Raw genomic sequence first — 22,658 nt, forward strand, 5'->3', positions numbered from 1 at the left:
GTCATGGCCTGTGGCTTGTGTAGGAGGGTCTGCACTGGCCCCACTGCACGCCTTGCGTGCACCCAAAATTTTGTTCCAGGAGCAAATCCTGAGCCGTGTCCTCAGCCAGGACCTGCACAGGGGGTTACAGTGTCCAGGATCTTTCCCTGTTCCTCCTCCAGCAGCCATTGCCCCACCCTCTGATAGGGAGCAAACCTGGCACCCTCTCTGTGGCCAAACAGCTCCTGAATTCCAGTGGGGGAAAAAAAAAAAAAAAAAAAAAAAAAAGTGATTTCTTGAGGTATGTGCCAGGACAGGGTTGCCATGGCCTGGGAATTCCTAAGCCCCTTTTTTAAGGGAGCCCCTCTGGGGGGTGTTTGGGAGCTGCACACACGTGGAAAAGGCACTCAGGGATGTTCCCCAGGGCTCGCTCAACCTCTGCGCAGCATCCAGAGATGGATGCTGAGGTGATCCAGCGAGGCAATTCGGGCTTCGCAGGTGGAGATGTCCTACCTGAGCCGTGCCTGGCGGGCAGCAGCCCCCCTCCACTCGCCAGCACCCTGGAGAAGCCCCCGGCCCTTCAGCAGCGCCTCGGGTCCCACGACCAAGAAGAGCGTCCCGTACCAAAAAACGCTGCAGAAGGAGGGTCCCGGCGAGCCCAGCCGGCCCCCGCCAGCATCGGCACAGGTGGTGGTGGTGGGTGGGGGCAGCCTGGGCTGCCAGACCACCTATCACCTGGCCAAAATGGGGGTGAGCGGCGTGGTGCTGCTGGAGAGGGACCGCCTGACGTCGGGCACCACCTGGCACACGGCAGGTGAGTGCGGGGACACGGTCTGGCTGCGGCCCCAGGCGGGCACAGGGATGCTGGCGGTTTGGGATGCGTTGTTGTGCCTGGGCTGGTTCCATGGGACAGGCTGCATGAGGATGTGCTGGCTGTAAAGGCTGAGAATTTCTGTTTTTCCTTCTGCCATAACCTTTTTTTAAACTTTCCCTAAATTTTTTTTTCCCCCCAAAGATTTGTGTGGTTGCAGGAAAAGGAAACACTTTATTTCCACTCCTTTTTAAAGCCACTTTTCTTTGGCAGAGAGGCAGAGCTATATAAGCTTTTTTCTTTATTATTTTTTCCCCCACTTTTGGGGTCCGCCCACTCCACAACCCCTTCTCCCCATTGATTTAACGCCAAAAAGAGAACGAAAACCGATGGTTTGTAGCATTCCCACAAATCCACGAGATGGAGCACGAGCCCCGCGGGGTGACACAGGACCTGGGGACCCTCTCTGCATCCCGCTCCGGGTGATGGAGAGGTGACAGAACATCTGTCCCACCCTGTGCGCGTCCCCCGCAGGTCTCCTGTGGCAGCTGCGTCCCAGCGATGTGGAAGTGGAGCTGCTGGCACACACACGGGATGTGGTCAGCCGGGATCTGCCGGCCGAGACCGGGCTGCACACGGGCTGGGTGGAGAACGGGGGGCTTTTCATCGCCTCCAACAAGCAGCGCTTGGATGAGTACAAAAGGCTCATGTCGGTAGGGAGGAACCGCGGGGTGTGTCCCCCGGCAGGGTGGGATGCAGGACAGGGTGGTTTTGTGGAGATTTCAGCTCTCTGAATGTCCCATTCCTCACTGGGGAGCAGCGAGTGGCCCTTCCAGGGCGGCCTTCTGACTTCCATAAGGCAGCCAAAATCCGTCAAACTCCTCCAAAAATTGGCAGAATTGAATCCAGCCTTGGATTGTTGACCGTGTGAATAGTGGTAGCATCGTTTTCCCCATTGTGCAGCATCATTTTCCCAGCTGCAGGAAACAGAGCCATACTCCCTGAAATCTGAGCATCACCCCATGCTGGATTTAGGGTTTGGGAGATAAACATGTTCCTGGAATTCTCCTCCTCCTTCAGCAGCTTCATGAACAAAGCTTTTGCTCCTCACCTGAGCTCTCTGTTTTCCTGTCCCCTGGCAGCTGGGGAAGGTGTATGGGGTGGAGTCCCACGTGCTGACCCCGTCACAGACCAAGGACCTGTACCCTCTGATGAACATTGATGACCTGTATGGCACCCTGTACGTCCCCAAGGATGGCACAATGGACCCTGCTGGCACCTGCTCCACTCTTGCCAGAGCAGCAACTGCCAGAGGCGCTACGGTAGTTCTTAATTAGTAATTTACTCATTAATGCCTGTTGGTTTCATCCTCTGCCTTCTTCACCTTCTCCTTTCCTACTGGGGCAGAGCTGCTTCTGCAGATTTGGGTTTTTCCCAAGAGGGGTGTTGTCCTCTTTCTTGGGTCACAGCGGCAAAGCTAGCAGGAACCATGAGATCCAGGGAAAATAGAGGGTGCAAAAAAGACCTCTAGGAGCAAGACAAGGCACTCAGAATGCAGCTTAGGTTCACTTTTCTCAGATCTGGGGGCTGCATGTCAGGTGAGGCGGGCTGTCCCCCTGCCCTGGTGACTCTGCTGTGACTGCCACCCTTCCTCCGCCACCAGATCATCGAGAACTGCCCGGTCACAGGCATCCAGGTGAGAACTGATGATTTTGGGGTGAAGAGGGTGCATGCAGTGGAGACGGCCCACGGCACCATCCAGACTGCCTGCGTGGTGAACTGTGCAGGTACAGGGGGCGGGGCACAGGGGAAGGTGTGGGACAGGGGCAGCAGCCGCAGCTCACAGGTGGCTTTGCTCCCCTGAGGAGGAAGGTCTGCATCAGCCCTTGTCCCTTGGGTGGCTGTCCCCTGCAGCTGTCTGGGGGATGGAGAGGGGCTCAGCACAGGGTTGTTGTCTCTGCAGGAGTGTGGGCACGGGCCCTGGGCCGGCTGGCAGGCGTGCACGTGCCGCTGGTGGCCATGCACCATGCCTACGTGGTGACCGAGCGCATCGAGGGCATCCAGGTCAGTCCTGCAGCTGCAGCTCGGCTCCTCTGCTCTGGGGGAACAGGGCTGGAGAGGCAGAAAGACCCCTGTCCCTTCTAGGGACCCCCCCCAGACCTGTGGGAGCTCCTCATTCCTGCCAGATCAGGCTCTGCTCTCAGGGGAGTGCACACCCCTCAGCAGGGCTGTCAGACCACCCTGAGCAGAGCCAGATTTAATATTTAACGAGGTTACAACTGGCAGGTTATTTTTTTTTTCCCTCAGGATCTCTGTGTTTGGTGTCTGATAGCAGCAGTCATAAAGATGCCAGACCCTTTCTGAGCAAGCCCCAGTCCTGGCAGGCAGAGGTGTAGCTCTCCAAGCGTTTCTAAACTGCCCCAATAAATCTGTTCCTGCCATCTGGCTGTGGAGAACTGCTCAGGAGTTGAAGGAGGCTTCATTCTCTCAGGGCCCAGTGCACTGAGGGTGATACATTAATTAGTTTCCATCCTGCTGACACAGTCTGTGTCTGACCTTTCAGCAGGAGGTGCCTCGTAGTAAAAAGTGCCATGGTCCATGATTACAGTTCTGTCCCAGTAACTGCACTGGGCTGTACACAGCAAGAAAGATTTCAGAGGAGAGGCTGCAGAGGCTGCAGCCCACAGACCTCAGTGCCTCCTGTTCAATCCACTTAATTCCACTTGTCAACACGGGTTTCAGCAGGCCCTACACCGATTCTTCAGTGTTATCTAAATGTTTCCCCATCCATTATTCACAAGAACAAATCCCTCATTCTTCGTGCACCGCTGCCTGCGTGTCGAGCTGCTGCATCCTCCTGCGGAGGCGGGTGGCAGAGGAGTGATGATTCCTGAGCTAGGATCAACCACAGGGGCTGCTCCCCATCCCCAGGGCGCCCCTGGGTGCTGCTCAGGTGTCTGTGTAAGCTGCTCTGCCCATGGTTTGGCCGGGTCAGCTGGAGCTGAGCTGGGTGCTTTCCTCTTGGGGCAATGCCAGTGCCCAAATTTCTCTGCTGAGGGAGCACACACGGGGTCACTTCATATCCCATCCTTGACAGGTCACTGCTGCAGGTGCCCACCCTGATCCCTGGCCCTTGCTGGGTGCTGTAGGGGTCTGCCCATGGCTCTTGACCTCCTGTGACCCCTGCACTCCCCCTCCCCATTTTTCAGAACATGCCAAACGTTCGCGATCACGACGCCTCGGTCTATCTCCGTCTCCAAGGCGATGCCCTTTCTGTGGGTGGATATGAGTCAAACCCCATCTTCTGGGAGGAGGTGAGTGGAGCTGGGAGATTTTCTGGGGGAACGAGGCAGGTTTCCAGGGAAGCCACGTCGAAGGAGTGGGTGCAGGTATGAGTGCTCAGCCCCCACATTCCCCAGGTACCAACCTCTGGTGGTTGGTGGGGAAAGCAGGGGGGAACATCTCCCCTTTGGGTCTGTCTGCCTTTGGGGCACAGATATGCAGTGCAGAGGCAACAGGAGAGCCAGAAGCTGCTGTGTCCATCCCTCTGTCCTTAATTCAAACTTCAGATTTGTCTGGGTTGTTTGACAAAACCCCAAAATCCCAGAGATTCACTGCAGCCTCGATTTATCTTCTCCGAGGCTGCCAGAGATGAGAAGGTCTCACACCATCAGCCATCCTCTGTTCTGTGTCCTGATTCCTGTTCCTCACCTTTAGGTATCTGAAAAATTTGCTTTTGGCCTCTTTGACCTGGACTGGGATGTTTTCATGCAACACATTGAAGGTGCTGTCAACAGAGTGCCAGTTCTGGAGAAAACAGGAATTAAATCCACTGTCTGCGGGCCAGGTAACGTGGCTGTGGTGACCACTGTGGTGGCACCAGGGTGGCTGGGTTTCTCCAAAGATCTTGCTGGAGGCAATGGGAAGCTTTATAACCTGGAGAGAAGAAAAATTCTCAGAATGCAGAGAAAGTGCTGCTGGTCTGGCTGCAGTGGTGGCATCTTCCAAGGGGTGGCATTCCAGGTCTAGCCTGGATGGAGAAATAGAATCATACATTCAGAGACTCACAGAATGGTTTGGCTTGGAAGGAATCTTCAAAGATTATCTAATTCCAGCTCCACTGCCATGGGAAGGGACACCTTCCATTGTCCCAGGTAGCTCCAAGCCCCATCCAACCTCACCTTGAACACCTCCAGGGATAGGGCAGCCACAGCTTCTCTGGCAGGCCTCCCCGTCCTTGCTGTAAATAATTTCTGTCTTATAATTTCTTATAATTTTACAGATTTCTTATCATCTCAATTGTCCCTCTTTCAGTTTAAAACCATTTCCCTGGGGAGCTAGCTGCCAGTCTGGGAGTGAATGGGTATCCAGCTGATGTTGTGGCCACTGGACTGGAAAATTAAGGGGCAGATGTTTTTTAGCAGTGGCTGTTATTTTACCAAGTGTTATCTTCTATAATTATTTTCACTACTTGCTCCTGGTCCAGGGATGTCAGATTTACCCAGATTTACATCTCAGGCAATCTGGTGTGGAGTTAAAGCCATCCCTGCAGTGGCAGCTGGAGATGGTGCCAGATATTGACCCCAAGCCTTGCCCACTTGGTTTGGCCTTAAAATCCACTCTGCACTAAAAAATCAACTGTAATAAAAGCCCTTTTTGCTGAGGCACTTAAAGGGAATCTCTTTGGGTTGTATGAGGGGAAAGCAGGGCACGTCTCATGCCCTGCAGCAGATCAAACGTGACTTGTATGAGGTGGAGACCTTGGCCCTGGGTGCAGTGGTTTGATTACACTGCGGTGTGAGCAGAACAGAACTGGCTGCTGGTAGATTAATGTCTCCTCTTTGTAGTACAATAATGTCATTTTCCAAGCCTCAGCTCTCATCCTTTTCTCCTTCTTGATTGAAACCAGCAGCCTGTGGCAGCTGAGTCATGCTGGGCTGAAGCAAATGGCAAAGGCTTTGTCCCCTCTGCTGTGGTCACTGTGCCAAGGTCCCTGGAGCCCTCACCACCCATCCCAGGGCAAAGTCAGTCATGCTGGCACAGGAGGTGCTGTGGCTGTTGCTCCATTAACTCCCTGAGTTTGTAGCCTGGAATATCTGTGCAGGGATATTGGCACACGGGGAGCTGCTCTGGTGACAGTGGAAACATTCTGTCTCTGCTCCTGACTTCTCTGGATCAGGGATCAGGGGGAACAAACTGGGCATTGCTAAGTGGGGAAGGACCACACTGAACTCAGTTTTCCCTCTCTGCTTTTGGATGGATGGAGGGATGGATGGATGGATGGATGGATGGATGGATGGATGGATGGATGGACCACCATCAAACAGGGAGGAGGATTGCACACCTCTGTCAGGGGCTTTGCTGTCCCCCCTGGAGAGGATTTGTAGAGGAATTTCCACAGCTGATGGCCCTATGGAATAGCACTAGTAGCAGGAGACTTTATGAGCACAGGAGAGACATCCCCAGGCCCCCCTCAGCTGAACCAAGTGGCTCAAAGTCATGGAATTTGTCAGCAGGAATTGACAAAGGTGGAATACACCATCAGGAAATAGGGTCCAGATGTTAAAATGGTAACACAGAGATCAGTGCAGCCCCGTTGAATGGGGACTGGGAAGGAAAAAAGAGCCCTCACAGTGCCTCATGTGCTTTCTCTTAGGGAATTCACTTTGCTTCCCAAATTTTCAGTCTAACTCCAAAAACCTGTGCTGGGAAGTGCTCGGTGCTGGTCCAGCTCTGGTCCCACTGACCTCTCTGTGAGCAGGACGAGGTCAGCACAGGAGGCTGCAGGAAACCTGCTTGTAACATGTGTGATGTGTCCCCAGAGTGTGTGATCCCCCCCTGTCCTGACCTTGCTGGCACATCCCCTCTCTGTTTTTCAGAGTCATTTACAGCTGACCACAAACCACTCATGGGAGAAGCTCCAGAAGTCCGAGGGTTCTTCCTCGGCTGTGGCTTCAACAGCGCTGGTAAGAGACGCCTGAAGGGCTGGCATCAGATCCTGGGTGCATCCTGGCATTCCACAGCCATGCTTGGCCTCCTGGCCTGGTCTGCATCCTGCCCTGTTCCCCAGGGATGATGCTGGGAGGTGGCTGTGGCAGGGAATTGGCTCACTGGATCATCCACGGCCGGCCAGAAAAGGACATGTACGGCTACGACATCAGGCAAGTCACCCTGACTGCTCCAGCTCCCTCCACGGGCATCCCTCATCCCTGCTGCTCCTTGGGGATGCTTTCAAGGCAGGGCTGGCATCAGGAATGAGTGTCCAGGCAGTGTCTGTGTCCCTCCAAGGAGCTGGAATCAATTATACGCAGTGGCTTTAATGAATGTACACGTGGGGTTTATCTCATTTGCCTCATTCCACACAAACAACTTCCATCAGGCACAAGGAGATCGTGGTGATGGGGAAGGACGAGGTAATTACGTTTGGGTTTTGTTGTTCAATTAGTGCCGTGCCTAATCCTCTAAGTTAATAATTGGGGGGATGATTTCAACAGCACAAAGATTAGCTCAGCCCCCCCCCCCCTGCAGCACCACCCGGGCTGGGAGTTGTGGCTGTGCAGATGTTGGCTCAGTAATTGCTTTTGACTTGCTTGATTGTCTTTGATTGGGTTTGGGCTTTCTTACAGGGCTGTAGTGGCAGCAACCACCTTGTCTGGGACAAAGCTTTGAGAATCTCTCGTTACTTTAGTGGCCAAGCTGGTAAATGCCACACTGGCTTGGGCTGTGGGAGTGAGGGACCTGCAGAGATGGGGGAGATGCCCCCTTCCACCAGCTGGGCCCAGGATGGGGATGGAGAGATGGAGAAATCCCAGGCTGGGCACTGGGTTGGCACCAGCACAGCCCCCCTGACCTGCACCAAGGGACCCCAGCCCTGCTCAGAGCAGCCAGGGGCTTTGCATCCAAACATCTCCCATGTTCCATGTGCCCTGTCATCAAGCTGTCAGTCCCATTCCTTCCTTTTGGTGACAATGACCAAGCTCCTCTTTAAATAACTCCCTTTTCCACACATTTCAATATTTATCCTCTCAGAACATTTGCTTGTAAATATTTCATCTGGAAGCTGTTGCCTGCTTGCTGCTGTCAAAAATTCAGCTTGTTGGTGAAGGGGTTGAGGCTTTTGGGGCAACCAGAGGTGCTGGTGACATGCCATGTCACCTTCTGCTAGCAGAAGAGGCAGCTGCTCTCACAACTCTTGGGCAGCATCACTTGTATTCCTTGCAGCGCTCAGCCCCATGCCCTGCCTCTCCTCTGTGCCCAGTCAGCAAGGAGGGAAGCTGAAAGTATCATTTTAGAAGTCCCTAGAAATGACATTTTGTCTTTCATGCCCTGCCTGGCTCCTTTTCTCCAGCCCTGGCAAAGGTGTCACTTGTGCCCAAGGCTGCTCCCAGTGAGTTACAGGTCTCTGGGATTAACAACCTGACTGTGGGCTGAGGTAGCACATTCCTTCAAGGAGATTTTGAAAGATGCAAATACTTCAAATGAATTGAAAATAATTTGGGTTTTATTTATATTTCGGCCTGAGGAGAATTGGATGAAAAATATAAGGAATGTTCAGGGCTCATTCCCTCATCAGGGCTGCATTTAACCTGGGTGTGCCCCAAGGCTGGTGGTCCCATGATGAATGGGGCAGAATTAACCTCAAGTTTTGTTTATTTTCTATTTCCCCTCCTCATCAGGGCTGTCTTCTGCTCCCAGTTGCTCTGGAGTGGGACTGGGAGCTTAGTGGGGCTGAAGCTTCAATGGTCAGCACTGAGCCCTGCTTGGCTCCTCTGCTCCTACCCACTAAACTGGAGCAGGAGCAGCAATTTAACACCAGCAGCTGCATCCACAACTGGGTCGGGTCAAGAAGGCCATGAGCTGGTGGGCTCATGCAGATGTTGCCATCTCCCTGCCTTCCAGGAGGTTTCACCACTCCCTGACCGACAACAACCGCTGGATCCGGGAGCGCAGCCACGAGTCCTACGCCAAGAACTATTCCGTGGTCTTCCCCCACGATGAGCCCCTGGCAGGACGGAATGTGAGGAAGGACCCCCTGCACGAGGTGAGGACACCACCTGGGCTGGCCCTCACAGCAGCAAAAAGGAGCTTGCAAGGAGTGGCCACAGCTGTGTTGTTCTCCAAAACGTCTGTGCTCCCATCCATCCGTCCTGGGGAGATCCCTGCCAGATCCCACAGCTCACTGTGAGAGTTCTGTTTAATGGTGGAGAGCCTGAGGATTCCTGTGATATTTAACTCGGCAGATATGGATTAAGGACCTGGTGATGGTCACTGGACAAGGGAAAAGGGGAGAGGGAGAGGAAAGCTGCGAGGCTGAGTCCATCCCAGGGACAGCTGAGGATGCTGAATGCTCACAGGAATCTCCTGCCCCTGTGCACTGTGTCCTGCTCACCATTTCGTAGCAGTTTCTGCCCAGAATAACCTCTCTCAATGCGGAGTGAGCCTGGGGCACAAGGAGTGTTGTGGGTAGAGGGATGTGCCTCTGTGGAGGTGGTTTTGCCAGCACTCCCTAAGTAGTTTTTCTCCCAACCAGCCAAGGGTCCCTCCTGCTCCAGCCCCTTCTTCACACAAATATCCATAGGTGAACACTCTCAAGATGCAGCACTTGAGGGAAAAATCCAATTCCCAGCACCAGCAGCTCAGAATCCCCCAAACCCCTTGAGACACTCAGCATGACTCAGCACCAGAGCTTCATCCCACTGCCAGCCCCAGCCCTGGCAAAGCCACATTTCCCAAGCCCATTCCTGTTTCTCTCTGACATCACACCATTCCTCTTCCAACTGGAGGGCAGAAGCTCAAGCAGTAAAACAGACACCCCTGCCCTCCAGCCCCCGGTGTTTGGTTGACAGCTCAGTTGTTTTCTGTCACTGAGGATGCAATTTATTTTTTAAGAGCACATCTAATAAGCGATGCCCACTTGACTGACAGGCTGGTATTTATCCATGCAGCTCCAGAACATGTGCTGTGTTTTATAAATAGTCACTGAATGATTTCTGAGATGTTCAACAAAATCTATTATTTTCCGAACTGAGGCTCCAAACAAAAATGTCTTAATGGATCCCTAATTAATTGCGTGCAGAGAGATTTTCCTGAGAGCACAGAGGAGGAATGAGAAGGTTGCCGTATAAATATTAAATGTTGTTATATAATTACTCTGTAAACATGGTAGGGAATCTTGCTCTCTGCATGTAGCATCTCTTGGTCAGTAATTTGGGCACCCTAGTGCAGGTTTTGGTGGGCTGCACAGCTGGGCTGTGACTCTCTGCCCCTTGACCACCTTTGAGGAAAACACCCTGCCTAAGGGGGACAAAAATCAGGCAATTCTTAGGTTTGACATTTTTAAAAGACTGCAGGGCTGATTTTAGCTGTTGATAGCCAAAGCCAAGGGGTCACAAGTCAGGTCTTGAGCCCACATCTGCACCTGAGCAGGGCAGCCTGAGTGCTGCTCAAAAAGCTGTGAAAAGGCTTTTTTTAAAACAAGCTGTTTGTTCCCATTTCTTCTGTGTAGGAGCTTCTGCGACAGGGCTGTGTTTTCCAGGAAAGGCACGGCTGGGAGAGACCTGGCTGGTTCAGCCCTGGGGGAGCAGCCCCGGTAAGAACACCTGGGCTTTTGGGGGGTCTTCAGCCTGGAGAGACCAGCTGTGGTAGGACCCATCACTGAGGGCAGGGATGTTGGGATGAGGATCCATCAATGAGGGCAGGGATGTTGGGATGAGGATCCATCACCATGGGCAGAGATGTTGGGATGAGGATCCATCAATGAGGGCAGGGATGTTGGGATGGGGATCCATCAATGAGGGCAGGGATGTTGGGATGGGGATCCATCACCATGGGCAGGGATATTGGGATGGGGATCCATCACCATGGGCAGAGATGTTGAGATGGGGATCCATCAATGAGGGCAGGGATGTTGGGATGGGGATCCATCAATGAGGGCAGGGATGTTGGGATGGGGATCCATCACCATGGGCAGGGATATTGGGGTGGGAACCCATCCCTGTGGTGAGCAGGGATGCCAGGGTGGGCACCCACCACCACAGCCGTGTCTCCAAGAGTGGGGTGAATATGACAAGGAGTCCTTTGGCTTCAGCCTCACATCCTCTTCCTCCCTGACCCCGTGCTCCCACCCTCCCCAGGTCCTGGATTACGATTACTACGGCGCCTACGGCCGCGAGCGCCACGGGGACTACACCTACAACCGCCTGCTGGGGGATGAGTACACCTTTGACTTCCCCCCTCACCACGACATCGTGAGTGGGGCTGACAGCCCCTCCTGTCCTGCCAAAACTCCCAGGGAGCTGGGGCACTTCCAGCCTGTGCTTATCGCTGCTTTGGGGGGGAGTTGGTGATGCTTGGAGGGAGGGGAAGCTCCGAAACAGTGAAAATTGTCCCAAAAATATTAAGAGAAATGTGTAGCCCATGCTCAGAAACCTTAGGGGACAGGCCATGGGAATTATGCTGCTGGCTTTCCTAAAGTGCTGAGACCAGCTTGGGGGGAAAAAATTCAATTTGATAAAATGTGGGTGTTATTAATGATAACTGTCACTGAGTTAGTGAGGTGAGGAATGGGATCAAGCGCTCAGAATGGCCTGTCAGGTTCGCTCCAGCAAATACCTGATTCTTTTAGGAGCATTTTGAAGGTTTTAAAGGCACCAGGCGAGTGCCCTGGTATCATTTCCCGTTACGTAAATGGTTTAATTTGTGTTTCCCTCTGTGGGCTGAGAGCATGGCTCAGCCTCAGCGCCGCATTTGCTTTAATTGCAGATCAAGAATGAATGTTTAACGTGCAGGAACGCCCTGGCTCTCTTTGACATGTCTTATTTTGGGAAATTCTACCTGGTTGGACCTGAAGCTACCAAAGCAGCCGACTGGCTGTTCAGTGCTGATGTGAGCAAAGCTCCAGGTACAGGCTCAGCTCCTCGTTTTGCTGGGAAAATCTCGCCCCAAAACAACCCAGGGGAACCCAGACTGGCTTTTCCTTTCAACGCTGCCTTTGCAGAGGGTATGGGAAGTGTGTGGGAGAAGCTGCTCTCCCTGTCCTCACCACAGTCTGGATTCTGCCTCATTTACACAGGGGCTCAGTGCTCTGAGCTCGGGGATGAAGGAGGGAGCTTTCCCTCTGGCTCCAGCTGTGGCTCACATCTGGAGATGCGATGGGTGCTGGAGTAAATCAAGCACAACCCTCACCAGCTGCGGTTTGTTGTCCCCTTTTCCGAGGCTGGGAAGCAGCTTAAGGCATTTCCAAGGATACAAGTTCAGCTCCTCATGCAGGAAAAGGGAAAAAAGCATCGTTCCTTTCCCCCTGCTGGTGCTGGGACACCCAGGGTCGGTCAGGGCAAAGCCAGGCGGATGATTTAAGGATGGGGACACATTTTCCTGCTGCCCACCTCCCCCCGGGGCTGGCTGATGGGCAGCGGTGCCCGTGTGCCCCACAGGCTCCACCGTGTACACCTGCATGCTGAACCAGCAGGGCGGCGTGGAGAGCGACCTGACCGTCAGCAGGATCAGCCCCGGAGCGCCGGGCTCCCCCCTGGCCCCTTCTTTTGAAGGTAAAACCCTGAGCCCGGGGATGCTCTGGCTGTATTCATCCTCCCGCAGGTGAATTCCCAGGCTTTTCCCGCTGTCTTTTCAGCCGTGTCAATGCACACAAAGAGTTTTCCAGTGCTGGGCAGGTTTGTTCCAGCACCTCCTCCCTCCCTGTCACGCTGGAGGGGCTGCAGGAGCAGGGCTGATTGCATTTTCCTAATGGCAACCACCTGGCTTTTTCCACCTCTATCCTTCGGTCCCTGTAACCTGATTATGGCCCCTGTCCCCGGGGCCCTGCACTGCTCAGCGCTGTTATTGGGTTTGTCCAGCCCTGGCTGGCGGCTCTGACCTCCGTCCCAGCCCTTATCTGCTGCAATTAAGGGGGATTGAAAAGCAGCAGAGCAGCCCTGGGGGCAGAAATGGCATTAGGCAGCTGCGGAGGAGGATGCTGAGCTCGGCTCTGGACAAGCACACGGTGTGCACGGGGTTGCTGGTGCCACAGAGCTCTGTCCCCACTCTGTGTCACCTTCAGGTGTGCCATGGGGCAATTCACCCCAGCAGTGTGGGGTGCCAGTGATTTTTCCCTTCCTTGTGGGAGGATTCTTCTTCTCTCCTGTCTGGGACAGTGGCAGGGGAAGCAGGGTGGGAAGTGGCTGGCAGAGCTGCAGGCTTTGTCGGGCACTGGAGGAGTTTAATCACAGCAAAGTCTATTTTTCCAATTACAGTAGGTGGCTGCACTTATTATCATTATGACAGAATGCCAGAGAGCAATTTCATAGTGGCAGGAAAGACAGAGGGAAGATTGATTACATATTAATCAGCTCTCAAACACCATCCCTGGGGATTTTTCCACCCAGGATTACTGTAGAGATGAAATTCTTCCTTGCATACAGTACAATTCTCACACTGGTTATGGGCTGGTCACTGTAGCAGTCCCTGCTCCCACCTGTAGCTCACAGCTCCCTCCACACTTGAGGGTCTCTTCTGTTCTGGGATAAAAGTGCAGATGCTTTTGCTGTTGGTCTCAAGGAGTTTTTTTCCTGTGATGCTCACACACACTTTCACTGTTAACGGCCATTTGGATTTCACTGTGCTGAGCCCCACAACAAGCAGAGCCCCAAAGCCTTCCCTAATCCCGGTACTCTTTAAACATCCCCCCCCCCCCACCACCCCTTTTATTGGCAGTCCTCCCCTAGGGCTGGGCAAGCTGGAGAGGCTCAGGGCTGCACTTCAGGCTCTGCAGAGCAGAACCAGCCCAGCCTAGCCCAGAACTCTCAGCCCTGAAAGGCTGCCCGGGGCTGTGTTCCAGGGGATGGCTACTACTTGGCTATTGGTGGGGCTGTGGCTCAGCACAACTGGTCCCACATCACCACCGTGCTGCAGGACATGAAATTCCAGTGCAAACTCCTCGACTGCTCAGAGGAGCTGGGCATGATGAGCATCCAGGGCCCTCTGAGGTGAGTGGTGTGAGTCCCTCCCTGCAACCTGACCGTGGAGAGATGGAGGGAGGGTGCAGGGATGGAAGGAGGGATGGAGGGATGTATGAGAGGAGGGGAGGGATGCAAGGGTGGAATGAGGGATGCAGAGATGGAGGGAGGGCACAGGGATGGAGGGAGGGATGCAGGGGTGAAGGGAGGGATTCAGGGATGGAGAGATGGATGCAGGGATGGAGGGAGGGATGCAGGGATGGAGGGAGGGATGGAGGGAGGGATGCAGGGATGGAGGGAGGGCACAGGGATGGAGGGAGGCTTGCCTCAGGTGCAGGTGCCCATGTTGGGCAGGGGTAGGTGTGAGCCCCATGACAATGAGTGCTGGTCTGGCTGGGGTACCACTCCATTTTCCATGGAACTGAAATTTCTTCTGAGGTTCCCCACAGCACTGCACGTCAGCCAGCTCAGCTCCTCTTTGGAGTGAGAAGTCTGTCTTGCCAGTAAGATGAGGGAGCAAGTTCTGGGGATACCCTCAGGGCAGGCTGGCAGCTGAGTCCCCTCACTGTGCCCACTTTGCTGTTTCCCTACAGCCGTGTTGTTCTCCAAGAAGTGCTTGACACTGACCTCAGCAACGAGGCCTTCCCCTTCTCCACACACAAAATCACCACGGCTGCAGGGTGCCAGGTAGGTTGGGGCCACTCCTTGAGCTGCCCAGGGAGCTCTGGGCTCTGTGCACCCACCAGCCTGCACAGCCAAACAGAACCCCACACTGGTTTGGGCTGGAAGGGACCTGATAAATCATCTCATTCCACCTCCCTGCCACCTTCCACTATCCCAGCTTGCCCCAAGCCCTGTCCAACCTGGCCTGGGATGTGGCAGCCACAGCTCCTCTGGGCAAACTGTGCCATCTCCCTTTGTTAGGAATGTGTCTGCCTCCACTTTATTGCAGAGAGCTTTATTGTGGTTTTTGTAGGAAAAGCCAAAACCCAGAGTGAGAACAGGGTGTTTCCCTCCCTGACTGCCTGCCAGGTGCCATGCTGCTCTGCCAGCCCTCCCAGTGGTGTCACAGCACTGAGCTGGGGAAGGGACAGGGTGACTCATGGCTTTGCAGTGATGCTAGAGGAACAAGAGACACCTCCTCAGATTAGGGTGAGCATCAGTGATGAGATCTACCTGACACTCCCAGACACTTTCCATTCCCCCCTCCTCATAAAAACATGGGGACAATTTAATGCAAAGCTTGTCAGGTACTGGCAGTAGGGACAGGGCAGCCTGGGAGCTGCTGTGTTTGATCACAGGAGAAGCCTGACAGCCCTAAGCTTCCTACCCAGGCACAGATCATCCTGCTTCTGCCCAGGCTTCAGAGCTCACTTATTCCCTGAAGCTGTTGATTGAGCCTGCTTGAAACACCCTAAATAGAAGAGCTGGTGACCATGAAGTGTCATTTTTCTCAAAGGAGAAATGTCCTGGGAAAACCTGCTGCTGGAAAGTTTGAGTATCAGGGAAAAGCATTTGCAAAGTTTCCTGGAGATACTCTGGTTTCTCAGTGATGTTTATCCCATGTGAAATATCCCTATGGTAGAATAAATACTTTGAAGAGAGGGTGGAATTTGTGCCCCCTCCTTTCCATGGGAAATCTGGGCAGCCATGATCCCAGAGCATCCCTCTCCTGCTGGATGAGCTGGCTGGGAGGAAGGACTGTGCCCAGGACTCCCTCTGGCTCTCGGGCTGGTGCCTGGTGGGGGATGAAGGAGGTGAAGGTGAAGCAGTAAATCTCATAAAAGGCAGCAGGAGAGCCAGGAGCTGCAGCAGGCTGGATGTTAAGGAAATTGGGTTAAGCCACGTGCGGCCAGTTTTCATTCAGAATTAAAATGGCTTTAATTCGACTGCAGCTGCCTGCTGAAGGGATTGCTGCTAAATCAAATTAGGGTGTCTTGATTTGGGAGCAAGAGCCTGGCCAGGCCTTAAGGTGGTTTAACTAAGGCACAGATTTTGCCCAAGTCAGATTCATCTCCAAACCATTGTCATCAATGCACCCTGGGTTTTGGGTGCCCAACCCCTCAACCCACAGCGAGTTGTGTCCCTTGGAGGGGAGCCATGGCCCGGGGGATTTCAAGGCCAATCCAGTGGTGCAGGTTGTCCAAAGTGCTGGATTTTAGTCTCCATTAATGCTCCCCCCCCCTCCCTTGTCAGCCTGTAGCAGACTGATATCATCTTGTAATAATCTGCTTATCCCCTGGGAAAGGTGTAGAAATGTTCCTGTCTCCACGGGTGTGATGAGTTTATTTGCATTTCGCTTCAAATTTGTTATAAATAATCTGGTCCTTCAAGGAAGATAGAGCTGGCAGAAGTTTTGTGGATTCTTTGGAGTTGTGAATTCCCTGATGGGCAGAGAAAAGCTCTCCTGCCTGAGAGGTGTGGGCTGGGAGGGGACTCCCTGCTCCCTGCCAGGGCCACCCTTCTGGAGGTCTCCTTTGTTCCACTGGGCAGTGAACAGCAGGGACCCCATCCCATGCCAGATTTAGTGGGAGGATTTCTCAGGGCAGCAGGCTGAAGCCTTTGCTGATTTTATCGCCTTCCAGGGTGATTAAACTGAACCCAGCATCTTAAAAAAGTTATCACCAAGATTTTCCTGCATTAACTCAGTAGTTGAACAAAATCAGCTGGAGTGAAAGGAGAGTTCCAGCAGAGTTAATGACTCTGGAAATTATGGACTGGTTTGTGAGTTTATATATAGAGTCGTTCATTGTATGGAACAGCAGAGAAAGGTCCCCCTTTGAATCTCACTGCTGGAGACAGGGGAAAATTCAGGTTTTCATTTTCTACAATACCTAGAATGCTTTTGAATTGCTTCACAAAAACCCAGGAACTGATGCTGTTTCACAGCTCCAGCTGAAAGACCTGTTCCTATGGGAATCCAGCAGAGTTGCTGAGTCCAGCTCTTAGCATTCCCCTCACACACATGGGGGGAACCCCAATCCCTCCCTGTGCTGAGCTGATCACTGGCACCTCAGTTTTCCAGGGTTACCTGTTTTCTGTGGTGCGCTGCTCTTGCTGGGGTGCTCATTCCCCCGGAGCACCGGTGGTTTGAGAGGAAGTTTCTCCCAGGGGTAACTTGCTCTTGATTGTAAAGGGCACTTCAGCAGCAGTCACAGACCGGGTTAATGAGCCGGGAAGTTGCCTGTCAATCCCCAGAGCATCTCCTGCCCAAATGAAGATGGAAGCTGCCTTGCAGCAGCCTCATCTCTGGCTGTTCCCTAATTAGATGACACCTTTGTGTCGAGGAAAAGGCTTCTCTGAGCCCCTTGTGTCCGTGCTCCTGGGGAAGGGATTGTCAGCCTTTGTGCCTCGCTGCAGGGCTGTGCCAGGGACCAGGGCAGGGCTGGCTCCTCTGGAGGAGCCTCAAAGTAAATTCCCCATCCTAAGTGTTCCCTCCTCCTCCCCACTCCTATTAACAGAGGTTAAGGCTTCTTACAAGCTGCCCTGAACTCTGCTTGAGGACGAGATTTTTGTGCTAGGGGAAGCAGGAAGAGCTTTGGGTTCCCAGCTGTGCCCTCTGGCCACGCTGGCAGCACAGAGCCCAGGCAGCCCTCGGGCACTTCTGCCTGCTTTGGGCAGCAGCTGCTGATGTCTGTTTGTATTTGTCCCCGGGATTACAGAGCACAGCTGGCACCGGCTCTGCTTGGAGTAAGAGCTCAGCAAATGGCAAAATGCAGCTTCTGCCCCAACCACGCCTGGAGCCGGCATGGCCAGGCCAGCCCCAAGGCCACCAGAACCAGCCTGGAAGTGTGTTGTGAGCTGGAAACTGCTTTGTCAACAGGACAGATCACAACCCAGAGCGGAACTCTGGAGTTAATCTCTCTCCCAAAGCGAGCTCTGTGTTTGCAGTGCATGTGTATCCGAAGGGATGAACCAGAGGGGTTTTGTGGGGGAAGAAGTGGAGAAATACAATGGGATGAATCAGAGGGAAAGGCAGCTCAGACTCAAGGGCTGTCTCCAGGGAAGGTGCCCGAGTTGGGCTGGTCCCAGCTGGCCTGGAGAGCTTTGGGAATGGAGAATGTTTCAGAGGGACAGCGGGAGGGTGCAGGCAGGGCTGCCTGGGTGAGAAGCTGGTGGAACAGAGGCAGGGCAGTCTGTTCCCTGGGATTGCAGCCAGGCTCCATCCCCGGGAGTGAGGCTTCTCTGGGGAAGGAAGCACCGAGTCCCTTGTGCCGATCTGCTCATTTCTCCTTGGAGCTTCTTGCCTTTGGTGTGGAGCTCATCTGACAGCACAGCTTTGGGACACAACCTCCGCGGGGAAACCTGAGCATTTCCTGGTGGGACTGGGACATGGGTCAGGACACCGGGCTCAGGCCTTGCTCAGGAGACTTTGGGTGCCTCTGCTATGGCAAGGCTGTCCCAGAAGGGAACATCCCTATGGGAGGGGACAGCAGACATGAAGTGCCCCAAAAGCAGGACAGTCCTGCTGGGGACCAGCTTCCCTGTCTCAATGGATCAGCAGAGGGAGACAAAAGCTCAGCTGGAGCTGGAGCATCACATCTCACCCCAGCCCTGGAATCTGTAGCCAGAGGATGCTGCCAGCAGCCACCTCTGCCCACTGGCACTGGTGGTAGCTGGGTTGAGGTGCCAGGATTAAGCTGTCCAGAGATGAGAAATTCTCTCTGACCCTGTCTTTGTGCAAGAAAGGAGAGCACAGAACTGCCTTCCACCACGAGGTTCCCAGGCAAAGCTACCTTTTCCCCTGACATGGGAGTGTGTGGCCTGTCCCAGCCCAGCTCCACCACAGGGACGTTTGCCCTCTTGCCTTTGCAGGTCCGTGCCATGAGGCTGTCGTTCGTGGGCGAGATGGGCTGGGAGCTGCACGTGCCCAGGGCTGACTGTGTGAAGGTTTATCGGGCGGTGATGCAGGCAGGAGCCCGGCACGGCATCGCCAACGCCGGCTACAGAGCCATCGACAGCCTCAGCATCGAGAAAGGTCCTGCCTCTCCTCTCAGCAGCACTCTCTGCTTTTCCTCCAGCACGGGGACCAGGGCAAGGAGCTTTTTTTCAGCTTCAGGGTGGGTCAGTGTGACTGGAGGTGTGGCAGGGTCTCAGAATGCTGAGAATTCCCCTGGGTGGGCTCGTTTTAGCCAGGGCCGGGTGAAGGAAGGGCAGCAGGGGTGCAGGGGGCAGGGGTGATATTTTGCCCTGGTGCTGTGATGGGGTCAGTGGGTGACCTGTGCTTGCTCCCTGCAGGGTACAGGCACTGGCATGCTGACCTGCGCCCCGATGACACCCCGCTAGAAGCAGGTTTGGCCTTCACCTGCAAGCTCAAGTCCAGCATCCCCTTCCTGGGCCGGGAGGCTGTGGAGGCTCAGAAAGCCAAGGGCATCTTCCGCCGCCTCGTGTGCTTTACCACAGAGGAGTGAGTAGCTGGATCTGCTCCCTGCTGCAGCTCCCAGTGCCAGGACCACCCCTGGAGCAGCACCTCCACCCAGCCCACCCAGCCCTGTCTGCACACACACACACAAACACACACAGGTGCCACACCTGGACGCGTGTGGGGCTTGGCTGTGAGCCAGCTCAGCTGTTTTCCATGCTCTAATTCCATCTCTGATTTAAATCCCACCGCAAACTCCCTGTTGGATGTTTAGCGGGAGCTTCAAATGGTGTGAGGGCGTTGATCTTGTTTCGCCTGGGAGGTTTTGCAAATTGGGCTGGAGGGACTTTGGGTTCAAAGCAGAGAGATGAATGAGCCTGTGGGCAGTGGGAGCCCAGCCAGACCCCTCTGCCCCGTGGAGGGGCTCTGCTGTGGCAGCTCTGCCCTTGCCTTGCAGGAAGGTGCCCATGTTCGGCCTGGAGGCGGTCTGGAGGGATGGGAACGTGGTCGGCCACATCCGGCGGGCAGATTTTGGATTTGCCATCGATAAAACCATCGCCTATGGTTACATCCGTGACCCTGCAGGCGGCCCGGTGAGTGCAGACCCCAGGGATGGCTGTGCCTCCTTCTCTGCAATGGTACAAACCCATTGCTGTCACCTGGGGTGGGAGATGGGACAGCAGCTCCCTCCTGCTTCCCCTGTGCAGGCTGGAATGTCACAGCTCGGGGACAAATTGGTGCTACCCACTGTCACTGGGTGAGGTGCATACGTGGCTCAAGTGCTGCCTCAGGTGTTAATTGCAGCCAAATACTTAATTGCAGGAGCGAAATAGTTAATGTTGTAGGGAGCAATGGCCAGCAGGAGCAGGGCAGGCTCTTAGTTAACCCTGGGAGATTCCTGGATAATTAGTTGGGTGCCCTCATTAAGCAGTGTGCTGTGGGGACAGAGGTTGGGGTGACACCTCCAGGGACCTTGTCTGTGCTAACCAAGAGCTGTGTGTGTGCTGTGATTCCTGCTCTTGCTTTGGCTTTTCGTCCTGCATCCCTGCAAGAGCCCCAAGGCAAGTTGGTTTGTGGGCCAACTGTCCCTGGGAATTCCCTTTTCTCATTTTCCTTCGCTTCCTCTGTCTTTTTCTCTCCTTTTCTTCTCCCTTTTCCCTTTTCTTTTTCTCCCTTTCCCTTTTTCCCTCTTTCTCCTTTTCCCCCTTTCCCCTCTCCTTTCTTTTCCCCCTTCCTTTCCCCCTTTTTCTTTCCATCATATGCCTCCATAGGGAAAAAAAAAAAGAAAGCTAAATTTTTCAAACACTGAATTTATTATTTTTTTAACAAGGTGCTTTTAAGAGTTCTCTTCCTCCCTTCCTCACATCCTCTTGGCAGCTGGGTTTTCTGCAGAGAGCAGATGTGTGGGGTGGGTGGCAACTTCCCTGGGGATGGAGCTGGGATGCTGGGACCCTACAGGGGTTTCTCCATGGTTCTGCCTCGCAGGTTTCCCTGGATTTTGTGAAGAGTGGTAGCTACGAGCTGGAGAGGATGGGAGTGACCTTCCCAGCCCGAGCTCACACCAAGTCCCCATTCGACCCCGACAACAAACGCGTGAAGGGCTTTTACTGAGCTGCTGAGAGGGCAAAGGAGCTGCCGGCTGAATCCCAGCCCCCACCAGCCCCAGCTGGCTCCAGGGTCAGCTACAAGAGCTGGGCAACCGCCTGGAACTCGTCAAGTCAATGTGGGTCAAATTAGAGGGGAGAGGAGGAAAAGATTCCAAAAAGTCCAAAGACTCTAAAGCCGTTTCCCAAGTGAAGTGGTGCCGCTGCAGCAATAATTCTTTTCCATGGGTTAATTGGCCTGCAAACAGTGTTTGGTCTCACTGCATATGAAGTGGTTTCAATTTTTGACTTAGCTGGAAATTCTTTCCCCAAAAATGTAGTTTCAAGCTGCCTGGAGATGATTTTTTTTTAAAAAAACTAACTCTGCTGTTAATACAGCTGGAGCCTCCAAACCTGCCGTTCCTCCGGTGTCTTGCTGTGTCTGTCCCCACTCCCATGGGTGTCACCTCATCCCAGCTGTGCCCTGGGGACTCTGCTGGGGTGGAGGGAAGGGGCAGCAGAGCAGGGTCATTGCCCAGGCTCACGCTGGGGGTTCTTCTCTGTCAGTGCTGTTTATGTTTGTGTGCCACAATCGTGGAATCATGGAACAGTTTGGTTTGGAAGGGACTTTAAAGCCCATCCCATTCCATGGGTTCCATGGGTATCACACTTTCCACTACCCCAGGTTGTTCCAATCCCCATTCACTCTGGCCTTGGACACTTCCACGGATGGGACAGCCACATTTTTCTGGGCTGCTCCTGGCACAGGCTGTGGTGTAAGGTGGCCAGTGGGGACACTGGCCCCACAACTGCCCTTGGTGCCGTCCACTGGCAGCTCCCTGGTCCCATGTGGCATCTTCCCAAAGGTCACCTTGGAGGTGGCTCCTTTTAGCTCCTGACAGAGAGGGGGATGCTGGCAGAGGCTGAGCCATCAGCTCAAACCCCTGCAACCTCTGGCAGCTCAGAGCCAGCCTCGGGGGCAGCAGGGAGGGTTTGCCCTCACACGCACACAGCCTGCACTGAAGGGAAGGATCAGCAGCTCCCCATCACCAGCCCTTGCTCTGGTCCCCTTGCTGGGTTCTCTGCTGAAGCTTTCACCTGCCTGAAGAAATAATCTCACTCCCTGCTCTTCCCTTTTTTCCCCTTGACTAGGTTTGCTTGGGTCATACCCTCTTTAGAGCTGATTTCAATTCCTTACCCTCGTGCCGCAAGCGCCACGGGCAAGAGCGTGAACTCTGAAATGCTTTGGTTTTACTGAAAACATTAAAAAACAAGATTGAGATGAATTTTTCTCTTCAATAGGAGGTGACTGCCCTCCCTCTGGCAGGCAGAGGGCAGGGGAGGGGTGGCCACAGTCCTGCTCTGAGTGAAGGAGAATTCTGCCTCTCTGCCGAGCCAGGCATGCACTCTGTACTTGGAAGATCAGGTTTTGCTTTAAAAAGCCCTTTCTGGCGTGCAGTGCTCTAACCTGAGGTTTCTCTTACATCCAAGATGACTGGGAAGGAAATTTGGGGACCACCTGGCCCAGGGCAGCAAGGACAGGCAGCAGGCTGGGTTGGACATGGACTCTCCTGCAGCACCTCCAGCCTCTCTTTTGCTCCCTCCTGAATGTTCTCCCTCCAGAGCTCAACAGCAAAAAGCAATTTATTTTACATTTAGGTATTTAATGGAGCAATTTCTCCTGACAAAAGATTTATCATTCTCCCTCACCCCCTCCCATCCAAACCCCATCCTAGAGGTATTGTTCATTCCCAGCCGCTGGCATGGGGTGGCATCGAGAGGAATAATCCCGAGCATGGAGGAGTGGGGGAAGGAGTGTGGTGGGGAGCTGCAGTCCCTGCAGGAGGGAGGGGAATGCTGGGTGGGTGGTGTGGCACCTTTCCATCCCTCCCTCCTTCCATCCATCCATCCATCCATCCATCCATCCATCCATCCATCCCTCCATCCCTCCATCCCTCTATCCCTGCCACAGC

The 22,658-nt window shown here is 54.0% G+C and overlaps 1 protein-coding gene across 1 annotated transcript; it reads left to right on the top strand.

Annotated features, from left to right (window-relative positions):
* The first annotated feature begins 483 nt into the window (after positions 1-483).
* SARDH (sarcosine dehydrogenase) lies at positions 484-20,713 on the top strand. Its single transcript, XM_062505690.1, has 20 exons — positions 484-793; positions 1,325-1,503; positions 1,933-2,112; positions 2,454-2,577; positions 2,754-2,854; positions 4,000-4,104; positions 4,508-4,637; positions 6,670-6,756; positions 6,861-6,951; positions 8,690-8,831; positions 10,296-10,379; positions 10,924-11,037; positions 11,552-11,690; positions 12,223-12,336; positions 13,623-13,770; positions 14,334-14,427; positions 18,556-18,718; positions 18,979-19,147; positions 19,560-19,695; positions 20,588-20,713. Exons 1-20 carry the CDS (start codon positions 484-486, stop codon positions 20,711-20,713), a joined length of 2,736 nt encoding a protein of 911 aa, XP_062361674.1.
* The last annotated feature ends 1,945 nt before the right edge of the window (positions 20,714-22,658 follow it).

This window comes from Cinclus cinclus, chromosome 19, assembly GCF_963662255.1.
Source record: "Cinclus cinclus chromosome 19, bCinCin1.1, whole genome shotgun sequence".
Lineage (NCBI taxonomy): Eukaryota > Metazoa > Chordata > Aves > Passeriformes > Cinclidae > Cinclus > Cinclus cinclus.